Raw genomic sequence first — 18,424 nt, 5'->3', positions numbered from 1 at the left:
AACACTGTATAAAGTATTGATAGCAAAGCAATGCACATTCGAGGAACTCTATAGCCACATCCTGAGTAGGGTAGTAGAAGAAATTGTTCTAAGGCATTTTAGGGTAAGTATTAAAACACATTTCTTCAAAAGTGAAAACTGGTGGAATGGAAATGTCTCAGAGCACCTCAATGAATCTCAAAATGAGACAGATTATGTGCATAATTTGCCTTGGGTTTGATTCTTCAGAGTTACTGACTTTATTATAAGCTTCTATTAATACAAAACTATCTTTGAAGACTAGAAATTCAGTAACAATACAAAATTGGATAGGCTTATTTGTTTCATTTTTGCCCTAAGTTGGGACATGCAGTTAAAGATAAATACAAGCACTCTGAATAGAGTCTTTCTTCAGCAGAGCACCTATGTCACCTCAGGCAGCAAATCAGAGCAGAAATTGAGTGCAAAGTTCAAAAATCATTTCCTAAGAGCATAGAGTACTTAAAATGTAGTATGGCTAGGTTAATGTTTACTTGTACTTTATTTCACTTAGCACTGGGTTATCAAGTGTATGTCAAATAGCCTTCCCTGGATCTCCTAGAGCTTACTGGAAATTTTAATTTATTGAAGGAGTTTCATATATACAGACCTTCCATGAAACAATTAGCACGGTATCTTGTCTGGCCATTATCTACATCATAAAGTTGTTCAAAGGATTCATCAAAATGGTATACATACAAGTGTTTCAAACTTATAAAATTCCATTAAAATGTTTACTTGTATTACTATTCATAATTGACTGCTTTTGTAGAATATTAAAAGAAATTAGGACATAAATAGATTCTTCATAAATATTTCACGTATCAGGGATCTTGACTATAAACTAGCCCAAACCCCTTATTTTATATGATGTTCAGAGAGAAGTAACTTAGCCTAGGCCATACTCAATAAAATAATGACAAGAGTTTTGAAAAGCCAGGGCTCCTGATTCAAGATGAATGCAGTGGGTTCACCACTAGAGTTAGCTGTCTCACACTTTGATTACTCAAAATTAACACGAGCTGTACAGAGTCTATTCTCCACTGGCCCAAATTCTTCTATACTGAAAACAGAAAGTGAGCAGTGGGTCAATTCTGGAGCCCAGATTTATAATTTATAATATATAGTGATGATGTAGCATGCTTCCATGTAAGAAGGCAATCCTTTGGTAAAAGATTCTAACTGATTGTTAATAATTCTCCCTCAGGTATTCATCTTTCTGGATGTATACTGAAAATACTTGTCTGCAATGAAGGAATCAACTGCAATGACATTAATCTCCTAACTAAAAGTGCAGGACAATGTGAAAAATGAAAGTCTGAAAAAGATGGAGGTATGGGGAGGATTCATGTCAAGTAAATCAGTATCCCAAGATGCTTACCAATAGTGTTAAAGTTCATGTTATTTTGCTTTCAGAATTTAGCATTTATAACCCAAATTGCAGTTGCCCCAAAATAAGTAGTCAATTGTAGGGTACTTAAAATATAGGTTTTGGAAGCACTGCTCTGTGGATAGCTACATAATGAAAATAATGTACAGTATCAGGGAAAGACTAACGACTAAAGTTGCTGGGACTGGGCTATATTTTCATATAGAACACTTTTTCATCTGTGTGTCTAAATCTATAAAATAGCAAAAATATTTGCAATCATTACTTTTTCAGGAAGTTATTCCCATTTCTGAGTATAATATACATGTATAAAAGACCACCTGTCTTATCAATTTTTCAGTATACTTCTCAAAGTCAGACATCATATAGTGTTAACATGTTTTTAAGCTTTCACTGTATCTAGCAAAAATCTGGGTATACTGTAAGCATTCAGTACCGACAGAATGAGTTTTCTGTTATTGGACTTTTTTTAATTCATCACAATCTGGAATTGTGATGCCTAACTCACATTCCTCTACACATCTCTAGCAAAATATGCACAAAAACACTGCAGAAGTCTAACTGACTATGTACAGAAAATTTAAAATACAGACATGTCCTAAGTTAAAAACTCAAACTATGCAAACTGTTCCACAAAGCCCATAAAATACAAAGCAGTGATAATTATAATTTACAAACACAAAATATAATGCACAGGCAAGATATAAAAAACACCATATAAAAAGTTCCATGATCCTAATGAAAGTTTGAATTAGTAATGGGTTATTCAAAATACTTGCTTTATTTTTCAAAACCCACAATGTAAAGTGAGTGCTGTATAAGAACAAGGGAAGTGAGAAATTTTATAAAGCAAGATACTTACACAGCACAGCAAATGTTTACTGAGGATAAAAATGCATTATTTACAAGAAAAGCCAGCTAAGACATATATTTCAAAAGAAAGCCGAAGTTTAAGACTGTGAAAAATAGCCTGATGCTTTTACTTGGGCCCAGCACAGAATAAGACTGCATTTCTGCAGAAATATAGCACCAGTGTTTTTAGCTCAAGTGCTATTTTAATATTTTTCCAAAATCAAATAACTCAGAAACAGTTGGAGAATACCTGTACCATTCAATTATTTAACACTATCTGGGAAAAATTCTCTTCTTGCAATACTCTAGATAGATTATTGTACTGAGAAAATATCCAGAACCAATAAATGTTTAACCTCCAAAACTAATGAACATGGACCAATAGAGAGCAGATAAGGAAAGAACTTATATCCATCCTCCAAAAATGGTAATTCTCACTTCAGAGACCTGGAGTCCATTACTCCTAGTCTACAACCTCCCTTTACTCCAGCCCATATATCTCTCATCAGCACCATGCAAGAGTGGCTTGGTGGGATTTTTAACCTCAACCAATAATCTGCATCAGCCTCTCCAAGAGATAGCCTAAGAATATACATACTAAATAAAGCAATGCTCTTGCTATTGCAAGAGAAATTTCAAGACAAGAAACCTGGTGATATCATTCCAAATAAGTTGCTGCCCCTTCCCCCACACAGAAATCAGGAATATGTCACTATACTGTCCTTTGTTAAGAGAATAACACAGTGATAAAAGGATGTATTTGAAGTCAGGCCATACAAATATTTGTAAATTTTGACAAGTGCCAGAACACGAAAAAATAAGATAGCATTGGTTTAATGAAACAGGCAATCTTAAAAATTTATAGAGTTGGTAGAAATTTAAATTAGTGCAACCATCCTGGAAGGCAATATAAGTATCCAAAAACCTAAAAATATGTGTACAGTTTGACCCAGAAACTCAATTATTAATTGAATTTATTCAATGTCTTCTAGGAAAACAATAGGTTAAGTAAGCAAGGATGAATGTACAAGAATGTCCTCTAATGTGCATAACTCCAAAATACCACAAAAACTCTAAATGTCTAACAGCATAGGACTGAATGGTAAAATTATCATGCCACAACCATACCATGAAGTACTATCCAAACATTAAACATTCAAAAGAATGATGGGGCTTCCCTGGTGGCGCAGTGGTTGAGAGCCCGCCTGCCGATGCAGGGGACACGGGTTCATGCCCCGGTCCGGGAAGATCCCACATGCCACGGAGCGGCTGGGCCCGTGAGCCACGGCCGCTAAGCCTGCGCGTCCAGAGCCTGCGCTCCGCAACGGGAGAGGCCACAACAGTGAGACGCCCACGTACCGCAAAAAAAAAAAAGAATGATGAACAGTCACATTTACTTGGATAGAAAGACATTCATGATAGGTTGTTAAGTGAAAAGGGCAGGTTACAAAACGATAGGAATAGAACAATCTAATTTGTATTTTTTTAATTTTAATCATATAATTAAGAGAAAACATTCTGGAATAATATACCCAAAAATGTTAAACAATAACTATCTCTAAGTGATGGAATTAAAGGTGATTACTAATTTATTCTTTGTAAATTTACACATTTTCTCATTTTTTTATAATGATTTATTACTTTTACAAGCTGTAGATAAAGTTTTTTTATATTTTGAATTTAAAAAATAATAGCAGTAGGGGGCTTCCCTGGTGGCGCAGTGGTTGAGAGTCCGCCTGACGATGCAGGGGACGCGTGTTCGTGCCCCGGTCCAGGAGGATGCCACATGCCGCGGACCGGCTGGGCCCGTGAGCCATGGCCACTGAGCCCGCGTGTCTGGAGCCTGTGCTCCGCAATGGGAGAGGCCGCGACAGTGAGAGGCCCGCGTACCACAAAAAAAAAAAAAATAATAATAATAATAATAGTGGTAAATCTATACAAAACAAATAGCTTTTTAACAGTTGATTATGTAAATCCATGTATGGACTTGAATATACCTACACAACTAATCTCAGCTCTATAATTATACACCTTGAGTTTTGACTTTCAAAAATTAGCACTTCTTCAAAATTCTAATTTAGATGTTTTTCGGATTTCAAAGGTATGGAGAGAACTCTGTGTCATCCTAACACAACCAATACTGTTCCTATACTGTTGTACAATTTATTTTTAGTTTGCTTTGCAATTGTAAATAAATTACAGTTTTGTCAATGTGCAGTGCTGTGCTGTGCTGGGCCTTGCCTTTTGAGTTACTGCTCACCCCCCCTTAAAAATACTAAACCACTTCTATAATAAACTGCCTGAAGTTCATAGGGAAAGCCACAGCAGAATGCCACTGGCTCACGGGCCCAGCCGCTCCATGGCATGTGGGATCTTCCCGGACCGGGGCACGAACCCGTGTCCCCTGCATCAGCAGGCGGACTCTCAACCACTTCGCCACCAGGGAAGCCCAAAATGCCACTTCTTTAACAGCTTTAGAAAGGAGTAATCATCAGTGAGACTCCCCACCCCCACCCCAAGAAATGAAGGAGAAACATCAAGTAGAGTTATTCAGACATTCAAACAAGTCTGATATTTCTCTCCTTCCAATCTCCACCACAATACTACAGGGGAAGACGAACCTTAATATACAGTCAGAGAAGAGAAGTTTAAAAATAACTTAAATTACCTGAGATTTCATAATAATTTATTAATCTAATACTAAACTAAATAGGAACCTCATATTAAAAATACGACATTTAGATTTTATTCTTTCAGATTCGAATTATAGACAGACTATGTATGGTATGCTGAACTACCTATAAGGAATGTTAAAGACATTCAAGAATACATAAAGTTTCATTACTTGTCATATAAAGAAAAAAGTACTTGAAATAAGTCAGACAGCGAAAGACAAATACTGCATGATCTCAGTTATATGTGTAATCTAAAAAGAAAACCAAATCATAACAACAGAGTAAACTGGTAGTTGGCAGGTGTGGGTGGAGAATGAGTAAAGGTGGTCAAAAGGTACAAACTTCCAGTTATAAGATGAATAAGTTCTGGGGATCCAATGTACAGCATAATAACTATAGTTAAACAATACCTCATTATATACTTGAAAGTTGCTAAAAGAGTGATCTTAAAAGTTCCCACCAAAAAAAAAAAAGAACTACGTGAGGTGATGAATGTGCTAACTAACCTTTCTGTGGCTATCAGTTTGCAATATATATGTATATCAAATCATCACATTGTACACCTTAAACTTACACAATCTTATATGTCAAGCACATCTCAATAAAGCTGAAAAAAGAAAAAAGAAAGTACTTACCACTAAGTCCCAATTATTTTGTTCAAGCAATGTAATAGCTTCATCAATGTTTTCAATGCCAGTACATGCCTAAAAACAAAGTAAGAATTTCAGATAGGATTTGGGGAATGGAGAGGTTAATTAGTGTTAAAAAAAAAATAAACAGCATAATGTGTAATTTAAGTTTGAATAGGTATATGAATAAAGCCAATACACTAAATGCCTAAGACTTCTAAGCATTTTACACGGACGGTTTGAAAATTGTTAATTACAGTGTAAATTTACATTACACTGAAATAAAAGACAATAAAGTAATAAAATATGCTTAAATGTTGAGCTCTGGAGCCCAGGATGATCTCTATATCTCTAACTGCCCAGAACAACTTTATTAAGAGCTTCTGATGGACAGCCATGTGTTAAAAATGAACTTCAATCCGTACTTTGTACTTTATACAAAAATTAACTCAAAATAATAACAGACGAAAACCCCGCTGCAGCCACTGCCACAACCACAATGCTGAAGTGCAAGAAGCAGAGTCAGCAGCAGCCCCCACTGCCAGAACAGGAAGACACTGGAGAGGGATGAAAGTCCCATCGGACCACCCAGCCTCCTGGGCCCTCCCATCATGACCCATGGAAACCCTGGTGACCCCAAATCAGCTCTGCACAGAGGTCCTCCAGGGTCAAGGGGACCAATGATTCCACCACTGCTGAGTCTCCCACCTCCTCCCTGGAGGAGGGACCGAATTTGGGGAGGGCTGAGCTCCAAATCTGGCTCATATGGTCATAGTTGGTGGAGGGGCTAGTGCTAAACTTCCTTTTCCTGGACCAGGCCATGGAGATCCCTCCAGGGAGGCTTTCACAAAGAGCAGAGAAATCCTCAAAGCCTCAAGAGCTGGTCTCTTATCAAGAATACCTGCCCAGGGCTTCCCTGATGGCGCAGTGGTTGGGAGTTCACCTGCCGATGCAGGGGACACGGGTTCGTGCCCCGGTCTGGGAGGAACCCACATGCCACGGAACGGCTGGGCCCGTGGGCCATGGCCGCTGGGCCTGTGCGTCCGGAGCCTGTGCTCCGCGGCGGGAGAGGCTGCGATGGTGAGAGGCCCGCGTACCGCAAAAAAAAAAAAAAAAAGAATACCTGCCAGTCCAAGGATGGACCCCAGGTTATGGAAGACAGATTCAACCACCCTGTCTGCTGGCACTTTACCAAAAAGGTCCACTGTCCATATGAGGACTGAGCTCTGTGCCTTCTACCACGCAGAGTCCATGGACCTCTTCGTGAGACTGTGCCTTCCCATCCAGGCTTGAAGGAGCCTTCTGTGACCTAGTGGCCATATACTTCCCTGTGGCCCTGTGATGGCTACTGTGGGGCTGTTCCAACTACCACCCTCAGTCAGTGACACCTATCCCCATGGCCACCTCCCCCATGTGGGGTCCAAAGTTGTGTTTCATCACTGGTGCACGGTGTGCGCTCTTTCTTTTGATCCAGCCTCCAGAGCCTCATCTTCAGGACCCCATCTTTGCTCCATTCAACTGCCTCCTGGATCCTCTTCCCCCTCGCCAATGGACGGCTGAACAGGAAACCTCTTTAGTGCTGTTTCTTGTTCATCTGTCCACCAAGCCCCCAGTGTTGCCCTTGATTCCTGAGAGCCGTAGAGCAGTTTCTTACCATTCCCTTCTTCTAGCTGCTTGCTTTAAGTCCATTACATGTCACGACCCCTACCCCCAATGTTGTCACCTGCTCTGTGAAAGTCATCAGGTTGTCTGACCTGGGGTCAATTTTAAATGACTGGTACAGAGTTACTCCCTAAAAGGCTACACTTCCTGTTTTGGGGTTTTGTAATTTGTGTGTCAATAGCATGATCACCACTGCTATGGTCTGTGGTCAGTGCACTTTGTGAAACTGTACGTCCCCTCGTAGCCTTTCTCAGTATCCACGGCATCTTTGTGACTTCCAGCAGTTGAGTACATTCTTCTGCCAAATTGAGTGAGGCCACTGGTACCCTCTAGACGTTCCCCACCTCCCAACATGGAAGAATTATGAAACTTTCCACAAGACTGCCTCCCTGGCCCTCCCCATTCTTTTTCTAGTGTCAGTTTCTCTGGGTTTGACACAGGCTCAAAAGATGTCCTCTAAAGCCTCTGATGGTCCTACCCTATCTCCTCTCCAGCCCGTTTTACTTAGACTACATCACTGTGAGGCCACTAGCCCTTTTGTTTGAACTCTGTGAATCTCCACTTAGCCTACCTTTGGATAGAACCTGGGCAGTACTCTTGCCCACTTCCAACCTTCTTCTCCTACATCCCTGGCACTGGTTGTTTTCTATGAAAATGGCAGTGAACAGGTTCAGTTTTGAACTGGCCCTGAGGAAACAGGTCAGGAGTTGTGCGGGCAAGAGGGAGGGATGAGAGCCATTGGAGAAGTGAGAATGAATTATTTTCTTAAATTTTTTTATATTAGTTACAAACACAGTGGAAAATAAATACATACATACCTAAATAAATAAATAACCTAAAGTAAAACCCCAAACTACAAAGCCTCTAGATCTGTGCTGTCAGATATGGTAGCTACTAGACAGATATGGCTAATGAGCCCTTGAAATGTGGCTCGACTGAGTTAAGATGTGTTGCATTAAATACACACCAGTGTAGGACTTCGTACAAAAATAAAAATGTAAAGTATCTCAATAATTTTTCTAGTAAATAAATGTTGAAACGATCATTTAAAATATATTAGCTTAAATAAAACATAAATGTTTAAATTAATTTCACCTGTTTCTTTTACATTTTATGCTTCTTAATGTGGATACTAAAAAATTTTTAATTACATATATGACTCATTCAATTTCTAATGCCATTCTAGAAAAAAACATAGAAGGAAATCTTTGTGACATTTAGATTCAACAGCAAAAGTACAATCCAAAAAACTGATAAAGTGGACTTTACTAGGAACTACTACTCAGGGCTTCCCTGGTGGCGCAGTGGTTGAGAGTCCGCCTGCCGATGCAGGGGACACGGGTTCGTGCCCTGGTCTGGGAAGATCCCACATGCCGCGGAGCGGCTGGGCCCGTGAGCCATGGCCGCTGAACCTGCACGTCCGGAGCCCGTGCTCCGCAACGGGAGAGGCCACAACAGTGAGAGGCCCGCATACCAAAAAAAAAAAAAAAAAAAAAGAACTACTACTCAGAAATTTCCTGGCAGTCCAGTGGTTAGGACTCCGCACTTTCACTGCCAAGGGCCCAGGTTCGACCCCTAGTCGGGAAACTAGGATCCCACAAGCTGCGTGGTGAGGCCAAAAAAGAATAATAAAGAGAAGCTTTTAAAAAAAAGAACTACTGCTCTTCGAAAGACACTGTTAAGAGAATGAAAAGGCAAGCCACACGCTTGGGAGAAAATATCTGCAAAACACATGTAACAGAGGACTAATAACCAGAATATAAGAATTTTAGGGCTTCCCTGGTGGTGCAGTGGTTGAGAGCCCGCCTGCCGATGCAGGGGACACGGGTTCGTGCCCAGTTGCGGGAAGATCCCACATGCCGCGGAGCGGCTGGGCCCTTGAGCCATGGCCGCTGATCCTGCATGTCCGGAGCCTGTGCTCCGCAACAGGAGAGGCCACAACAGTGAGAGGCCCGTATACCGCAAAAAAAAAAAGAATTTTAAATTCTCAAAACTCAGTTTAGATAAATTGTAAGTAGCCAAAGATTTTAACAGAAACTTGACCAAAGATGATATACATATGAGAATCAGGACATGAAAAAACACTCAACATCATTAGTCATTACGGAAACGCAAAACAGAGAGATACCATTTCCATATGTTAGAGTGACAAAAGCCCAAAATACAAACAATATCAAGTGATGGTAAGGATGCAGAAAAACTGGAACTCTCATATACTGTTGGGGAGGAAGCAAAATGATATAGCCACTCTGGAAAACAGTGCTAACAGATTAGCAGTTTCTTAGAAAGTTATGACACAGTAATCCCACTCCTAGGTACTTATCTAAAAGAAATAAAACTTATGTTCACATGAAAATTATACATGAATGTTTGTAACAGCTTTATTTATAATCGCTGAAAACAGACCACACCCCAAATGGCCTTCAACTGTACATTCATACAATAGAAAACTACTCAGCGACAAAAATGAACAAATTACTAACAACACAAAAGAATGTGGATAAACCTCAAATGCTAAGTAAAAGCGAGACCCAAAAGGCTACACACTGTATGACTCCATTTATATGACATTCTAGAAAAGGCAAAGTTAAAAGAACAGGAGACATATTAATGATTACTAGGGTTATCAGGTGGGAATAGGGGTTGACTACAAACACCAAGAGGGAATTTTGCAGGGTAAAGGAACAGTTTGAACCCCGAATAACATAAAAAAGCAACAAAAGACAACCAAGTAAGACATTTAAAAATGCAATCTTCATCTTAAGCTACATGAAAAGACAAGGATAAACCAAAGGCTCGAAAGTACTAATAAAAGCTACTGAGAACAGTTAAGGTAGGGCAGAAGTTACACAGAAGGAAGCAGAAAGAAAAACTACAGGGAGTGCAGAGCAAGCCTAACAGCAGCAATTATCAGAAAGCACAAGCAAAAGTACACCTCCTTCAATGACATCACCATTTGTCTTCAAAAAAAAAACAAAACACAGTGGAGGACGTAGTTCCAAGAGCCCATCCCTCCATAGAAACATGAAAAAATTGAGCAAAAACTGTCAGAATCAAATTTACCAAAACTCTGGAAAACAGTCAAAGTTATACGTCAACTAAGCAAATGCTGAAACAAGAAAAAGGTGACATTGTAAAAACAGTATGAAAACCCTGAGGCATTTTTTTCCCCCTTCTTCACTCTTGGCTCAAGAGCAGTCTTGAATGCACTAGCCTACATTCCAATGGTTGGACCCTGGACCCTGGTTCTAGAGGGAGCCGAGAAGACTTTGTTCTCAAAGACTGTTTGTCTCTTGTGACCTATCGGGCTACCTGAAGGACTGACTGAAGGCACTCTCCTTTGTTTCATCAACTTGGATCTCACTTAAGACAGAAAAGTAGCTATCAGGGGGCAATTCTTCAAAAACACTTTAAGGCTGGGGCTTCCCTGTTGGCACAATGGTTAAGAATCTGCCTGCCAACGCAGGGGACATGGGTTCCATCCCTGGTCCGGGAAGATGCCACATGCCACGGAGCAACTAAGCCCATGCACCACAACTACTGAGCCTGGGCTATAGAGCCCGCAAACCACAACCACTGAGCCCACACACCACATCACTGGAGCCTGAGCACCCTACAGCCCGCATGCCTCAACTACTGAGCCCACGTGCTGCAACTACTGAAGCCTGTGCACTATAGGGCCTGCGTGCCACAACTACTGAACACACATGCCACAACTACTGAGCCTGCAGGCTGCAAACTACTGAAGTCCATGTGCCTAGAGCCCGTGCTCCGCAACAAGAGAAACCACTGCAATGAGAAGCCCGTGCACCACGATGAAGAGTAACCCCGACTCACCACAACTAGAGAAAGCCTGCACACAGCAACAAAGACCCAAAGCAGCCAAAAATAAATAAACTTAAAAAAAAAAACACTTTAGGGCAAATGGAAACTCCACTGCCACCTGAGACAAAATATTACAGTTGAGTCAAACAACAGAAATGTCCAAAACCTGGAGGAAAAGCTGCAAAGTGAGTTTCTTTGGGAAATTAGGGCACTGAAAAACATTTGGGCAATTTTGAAGGGCATGCACATGTCCAAGGCAGGACACCTACTCAGAGAAAACTACTGGCTCATCTCTACGCTCAGCAAAAGCAGGAAGTGAAGGCTAACAGAGAGTTTTAAACAGCCTAGCTGAGTGTTAGTGCCCCAACACAGAGCCAGTCTACAAGGGCTAGGAAAGGATTTTCTTCCTTCCTTTCTTTTTCTTTCTTCTTATCTTCTTTTTTACTCTACGTGTTCAGGAAATCTCTCTCACAACACTAGCAGACCGCAACTAAAGAAAAAGAGATTTCAGACACTGTTACATACTAAATGTTTATGTTCCCCCAACCCCCTCAAATTTATATGTTGAAGCCCTAAGGCCCAGCGTGATGATACATTGAGATGAGCCTTTGGGAGGTAATTAGGTTTAGATGAGGTCATAAAGGTGTGTAACAGCGAAGAGCCAATTTTGACATCATGTTGTATCTGTTTCTTTGACTTTAACCTTTGCTTTTCATTGGTTTTGTTATTATGATCGTATATGATGGCCTGCCTCAGGGAACCCTGTGCCTCTGCCTGAATGTTAAACTAAAGTGTCTTTGTTCAGCTCAAAGGGAGACAATCTGACCCTGCCCACCTGTGAATGGCTGCAGAAAAGAAGAAATTAACACATCCCCTCTTATTCTGCAAGATAAATGGCCTTTTTACTTTACTTCCTCACCTCCTCTCCCTCTCTGTTCTATAAAAGAAACTGGCACCTAGATCCCAATAAGATGGTTATTTTGAGACATTATTCTGCCACCTTCTCGGTCTGCCGGCTTTCCAAATAAAGTCGTTATTCCTTGTCTCAACACCTCGTCTCCCGATTTATTGGCCTGTCATGTGGTGAGCAGAGTGAACTTGGACTTGGTGGAGCCCTCAGGATGGGATTAGTACCCCTTAAAAGAAGAGACAAAGAGAGGCTGCTCTTGCTCTCTCATCTCTTTCTCAATGCCATGTGAGAACAAAGAGATAAGTGGCCATCTGCAAGTCAGGAAGAGAGTTCTCACCAGAATCCAACCATGCTTGCACCCTGATCTCAGACTTCCAGCCTTCAGAACTGTGAACAAATAGATTTATGTTCTTTGGTATTTTGTTATGGTAGCCTGAGCAGATTAAGACAGAAACCACTCATGATGAAAAAAATTTACAAAAATAGTTTAGAAAAGTCACTAAACAAACAGAAAATAAAAACCCATAGAGAGCACTAAAAACAAACCATGAATAATGGGGAAGAATCTGATTTCCAGAGTTTTCACACTGTAATACTTTAAATGTCCATTTTTCAAAACCAAATTGTGAGACATTCAGGGAAACAAAAAGTATGGTCCATTCAAAGGAGAAATTAGTAGAAACTGTCTGTGATGGAAGAACAGACAACAGACTTACTAGACAAAGACCTTCAATCACTATCTTAAATATGCTCAAAGAGCTCAAAGAAACCATGGAAAAAGAACTAATGAAAACCAGAAGGATGACATGTCAACAAATAGAGAATATCAATAAAGAGATCAAGATTTTACAAAACAACAGAAAAAATCTAGAACTGAATAGTACAATAACTGAAATGAAAAATTAGCTACAGGTTTTAAGAGCAACTTTAGGCAGGCAGAAGAAAGATCAGAGAACTTGAGGATAGGTCAACTAAAATTATCCAGTCTCAGAAGCATGAAGAAAAATGAACAGAGCCTAAGAGATATATGGGACCCCACCAAGTGTACCAACATATGCATAACAGGGGTCTCGGAGGGAAAAGGAGCAGAAAAAATATTTGAAGAAATAATAGCTGAAAACTTTCCAAATTTGATAAAAGACAAGAAACTACATATTCAAGAAGTTCAAGGCTTCCCTGGTGGCACAGTGGTTGAGAGTCTGACTGCCGATGCGGGGGACACGGGTTCGTGCCCCGGTCCGGGAAGATCCCAGATGCCGCGGAGCGGCTGGGCCCATGAGCCATGGCCACTGACCCTGCGCGTCCGGAGCCTGTGCTCCGCAACGGGAGAGGCCACAACAGAGAGAGGCCCGTGTACCGCAAAAAAAAAAAAAGTTCAATAGGTTCCAAGAAGGATAAATACAAAGACACCCATACCAAAACATATTATGATAAGCTATCAAAAGCCAAAGAGAATCTTGAAAATAGCAAAAGAAAAGTATTTCATGTACAAGGAATCCTCAATAAGATTAAAAGCTAATTTCTCATCAGAAACTATAAAGGCCAGAAGGCAGTGGGATAACATTTAAAATGAAAAACAAAAACTGTGAACAACAACAACAAAAACTGAAGGAGAAATAAAGACACTCCTAGATAAACAAAAGCTGAAGGAGTCTGTCACTACTAGACCTATGCTACAAGAAGTACTAAATGAGAAATGAAAAGATACTAGACAGTCACTGGAAGCCATACAAAGAAATAAATAACACTGGTAAACATAAGTACACAGGTAAATATATTGGGTGGGCCGAAAAGTGCCTTTGATTTTTTAAGTAAAAATAAAAGATACATTTTTCATTTTCACCAAGAACTTTATTGAACAACATATTCACCCTTTTGTTCCACTACCTCTGCCATTTTTCAGGCAACTCCATAATTCGATCTTCCCAAAACTTTTTATCTTTTTGAGCAAAGAACCATTCCAGGTACTTTTATAGTCTTCCAGGGGATTGAAATTTTTTGCATTAAGAGAATTTTGGAAAGACCGAAATAAACAGAAATCCGAAGGTGCAACGTCTTGTGAATACGGCAGATGAATCAGAACTTCCCAGCCAAGCTGTAACAGTTTTTGCCTGGTCATCAAAGAAATATGCAGTCTTGCATTGTCTCATTGGAAGATTAGGTGTTTTTTGTTGACTAATTCTGGATGCAATAGAGTGCCACTTTCAGTTGGTCTAATTGGGAGCAGTACTTGTTGGAATTAATCGTTTGGTTTTCCAGAGGCAGCTCATAATAGAGGACTCCCTTCCAGTGCCACCATATTCACAGCATCACATTCTTGGGATGAAGACCAGCTTTTGATGTGGTTGGCAGTGGTTCATTTTGCTTGCCCCATGATCTCTTCCATTCCACATTGTTGTACAGTACCCACTTTTCATCGCCTGTCACAATTTGTTATAAAAACAGAACACTTTCATTACGTTTCAGTAGAGAATCATATGCACAAATATGGTCAAGAAGGTTTTTTTCACTTAACTTATGTGGAACCCAAACATCAAAGTGATTCACACAACCAAACTGATGCAAATGATTTTCAGCATTTGACTTGGATATTTTGAGTATGTTGGCTATGTCCTGCATGGTATATATAACGTTGATTGTTCTCAATTATTGTTTGCATTTGATTGTTATCAACTTCAACTAGTCTACCCAACCATGGAGCATCATCCAGCGAGAAATCTCCAGCATGTAACTTCGCAAACCACTTTTTACATATTCGATCAGTCACAGCACCTTCTCCATATACTGCATAAATCTTTTTGTGCATTTCAGTTGCATTTTTACCTTTCCTGAAATAATAAAGCATAATATGCCAAAAATGTTCCTTTTTTCCTTCCATCTTCAATATTAAAATGGCTACACAAAAATTCACCAATTTTGATGTCTTTTTTTAAATCCACGCTGATATGATAGCTGTCATATAAAATCTAACAAAATTGTTTCAAATGAAATTAAGCCAACTAAGTGCTACTAGAGCCATCTTACAGAACAAAAATGAAAGCAACTTTTGGCCCATCCAGTAAAAGCCAGTATTATTGTGCTTTCGGTTTGTAACTCCTCTTTTTTTCTGTATGATTTAACAGAAAAATGCATAAAAAACAGTAATTACAAAATGATATTAATGGGCATATAATGTATAAAGATGCAAGATGTGATTACAACATAAAGGAAAAAAGAGAGGAGCATAGTTGTATACTGTTGAAGTTGGTATTAATTCAAATTAGATTGTTATAAATAGAAGGTGTTACATGTAATTCGTAGAGCAACCACCAAAAAAACTAAAAAATATACATAAAAAGAAATGAGAAAGGAATCAAAACAGTACAATACAAAAAAGTCAAACACAAATGGCGGAAATGAAGGAACTGAGCAGGGAAGAAAGATACAACACATAAAAAACAACCTTTTATGATAAAAACACCTAACTATGAATAAAAGGGAACTTCTTTAACATGATAAAACACATTAATGAAAAACCCAGAACTAACATCATACTCACTCATGAAAGAATAAAAGCCTTTATTTACCATATGATCAGGAACAAGGTAAGAATGCCCACTTTCGCCACTTCTATGCAACATTATATTGGGAATTCTAGCCAGATCAATTAGGCAAGATAAAGGAAATTAAAAACATAGAAACTGGAATAGAAGTAAAATATCCCTATTCCCAGATGACACGATCTTATACAAAATCCTAAGGAATTCACACACACACACAAAACAAACAAAAACTATGAGAATTAATAAATTCAGCAGAGTTGCAGGATAAAAGATCAACACACAAAACTCAGTAATATTTCTATATACTAGCAAAGAACAATCTGAAAAGGATGTTAAGAAAATAATTCTGGGGTTTCCCTGGTGGCGCAGTGGTTCAGAATCCGCCTACCAATGCAGGGGAGACAGGTTCGAGCCCTGGTCCAGGAACATCCCACATGCCGCGGAGCAACTAAGCCCGTGCGCCACAACTACTGAGCCTGCGCTCTACAGCCTGCAAGCCACAACAACTGAGCCCACGTGCCACAACTACTGAAGCCCGTGTGCCTAGACTCTATGCTACGCAACAAGAGAAGCCACTGAAATGAGAAGCCCATGCACCACAACGAAGAGTAGCCCTCGCTTGCTGCAACTAGAGAAAGCCCACACGCAGCAACAAAGACCAAACACAGCCATAAATAAATAAATAAATAAATAAATAAAATTTTTTAAAAAGAGAGAGAGAACAATACTACCCAAAGTAATCTACAGATTCAATGCAATCCCTATCAAAATTCCAACAGTATTTTTTGTAGAAATGGAAAAAGCTGACCCTCAAATTCATATAGAACTGCAAGGGATCCATAATAGTGAAAACAATCTTTGAAAAAAATATCAAAGTTGAAAGACAGGGGGCTTCCCTGGTGGCACAGTGGTTAAGAATCTGCCTGCCAATGCAGGGGACAAAGGTTCAAGCCCTGGTCCAGGAAGATCCCACATGCCGCGGAGCAACTAAGCCCATGCGCCACAACTACTGAAGTCCACGTGCCTAGAGCCTGTGCTTCGCAACAACAGAAGCCCCCACAATGAGAAGCCCGCACACCACACTGAAGAGTAGCCCCCACTCACTGCAACTCGAGAAAACCCGTGTGCAGCCAAGAAGACCCAATGCAGCCCAAAATAAAATTAATTAATTAATTAAAAGAAAAAAAAGTTGAAAGACTCACCCTTCCTGATTTCAAAACTTACTACAAAGCTACAGTAATCCAAACAGTGTGATAACAATGTACAACAGATATAAAGACATATAATAGAATTGAAAGTCCAGAAGTAAACCCATACATCTATGGACAACTGACTTTTCAAAAGTGTGCCAAAACAATTCAATAAGGAAAGAATAGTCTATTCAACAAACGCTGCTGAGACAACTGGATATCAACATGCAAAATAATGAAGTTGGACGCCTACCTCACACCATATACAACAATTAACTCAAAATGGATTAACAACATAAATATAAGACCCCCAAATCATAAAACTCTTAGAAAAAAATATAAGAATACAGCTTTATGACCTTGGATTTGGTAATGGGTTCTTAGATATGACATCAAAAGCATGAGCAACAAAATTAAAAATGCATATAACTAGATTTCATGAAAAATAAAAATATTTGTGTGGCAAAGAACACTATCAAGAAAATGAAAAGGCAATCTACATAATAGGAGAAAATATTTGCAAATCACATGTCTAATAAGGGTCTAGTATCCAGATTATACAAGGAACTCTTACAACTCAACAACAAAAAGAAAGACAACCCAGTTAAAAATAGACAAAGCATTTGAATAGGTATTTCTCCAAAGATATAAAAATGGCCAACAAGCACATGAAAAGATGCTTGATATCACCAATCATTAAGGAAATGCAAGTCAAAACCGCAATGAAATACCACTTTATCACACTCACCACGGTGGTTGTATTTTTTTAATGGAAAATAATACACGTTGGCAAGGAGTTGGAGAAATTGGAACTCTTGTACACTGAACGTGGAAAGGTAAAATGATTCAACTGCTGTGTAAAACAGTTTGGTAGTTCCTCAAAAAGTTAAACAGTTACCATATGACCCAATTCTACTCCTATAGATGCAAGAGAATTGAAAACATCTATCCAAACAAAAACGTGTACATGAATGCTCATAGCAATATTATTCATAATAGCCAAAATATGGAGACAACCCATCTGTCCATCAAATGGATGAATGGATAATGCACTATATACACACACAAAAGTAATGAAGTACTGGTATATGCTACAACATGGATGACCCCAAAAACATACTAAGTGGAAAAAAACAGACACAAAAGGTCATATATTGTATGATTTCCATTTATATGAAATGTCTAGAAGGGGTAAATCTATAGAAACAGAAAGCACATTGGTGACTGCCAGGAGCTGGGAGGAAGGAAAACATGGAGAGTGACTGTGTCATAGGCACCAGGTTTTCTTTCAGGGTGATGAAAATGTTTTGGAACTTGATAAAGGTGATGGTTGTATAACAGTGTGAATTTACTAAATACTACTAAATTGTATGCTTTATTTATTTACTTATTTATTTTATTTTATTTTTTGTTGGCCATGACATGCAGCTTGCAGGATCTCTGTTCCCTGACCAGGGAACTGAACCCAGGCCATGGCAGTGAAAGCCCAGAACCCTAACCACTAGGTCACCAGGGAACTCCCAAATTGTACACTTTAAAATGGTAAATTTTATGTTAGGTGAATTTCACTTCAATTTTTTAAAAATATATTTCTTCAAAGTAAGGGGCTTACCTGGAATGCAAAATAATATCCCTTGTTTTCAAAAACCAGTAGTCAATCTGGGAAAGCAAGGGCAGGATCAGACAGAAGGTGTGCAGGAAGAGGTGTAAGCAGGAAACTAGGGAAATGAG

General features: G+C 39.4%; 1 protein-coding gene and 1 pseudogene across 2 annotated transcripts in view; one reads left to right on the top strand and one right to left on the bottom strand.

Moving 5' to 3' along the window:
* FAF1 (Fas associated factor 1) overlaps window positions 1-18,424 on the bottom strand; it is a 486,188-nt gene that overhangs the window by 381,894 nt on the left and 85,870 nt on the right. The window contains exon 2 of the mRNA XM_081223886.1: window positions 5,571-5,639. Within this exon, the coding sequence (XP_081080012.1) occupies window positions 5,571-5,639 (69 nt within the window). The remainder of the gene's footprint in view (window positions 1-5,570; window positions 5,640-18,424) is intronic.
* Window positions 6,064-7,378, top strand: LOC308612661 (proline-rich protein 3-like; annotated as a pseudogene). Its single transcript has 2 exons — window positions 6,064-6,472; window positions 6,695-7,378. The product of its transcript is annotated as a proline-rich protein 3-like (transcript).

This window comes from Mesoplodon bidens (genome assembly GCF_964165515.1).
Source record: "Mesoplodon bidens genome assembly, chromosome: 2".
Classification (NCBI taxonomy): Eukaryota; Metazoa; Chordata; class Mammalia; order Artiodactyla; family Ziphiidae; genus Mesoplodon; species Mesoplodon bidens.
The sequence above is the reverse complement of the archived record's forward strand: the minus strand, read 5'-3'. Positions and strand labels throughout refer to the sequence as shown.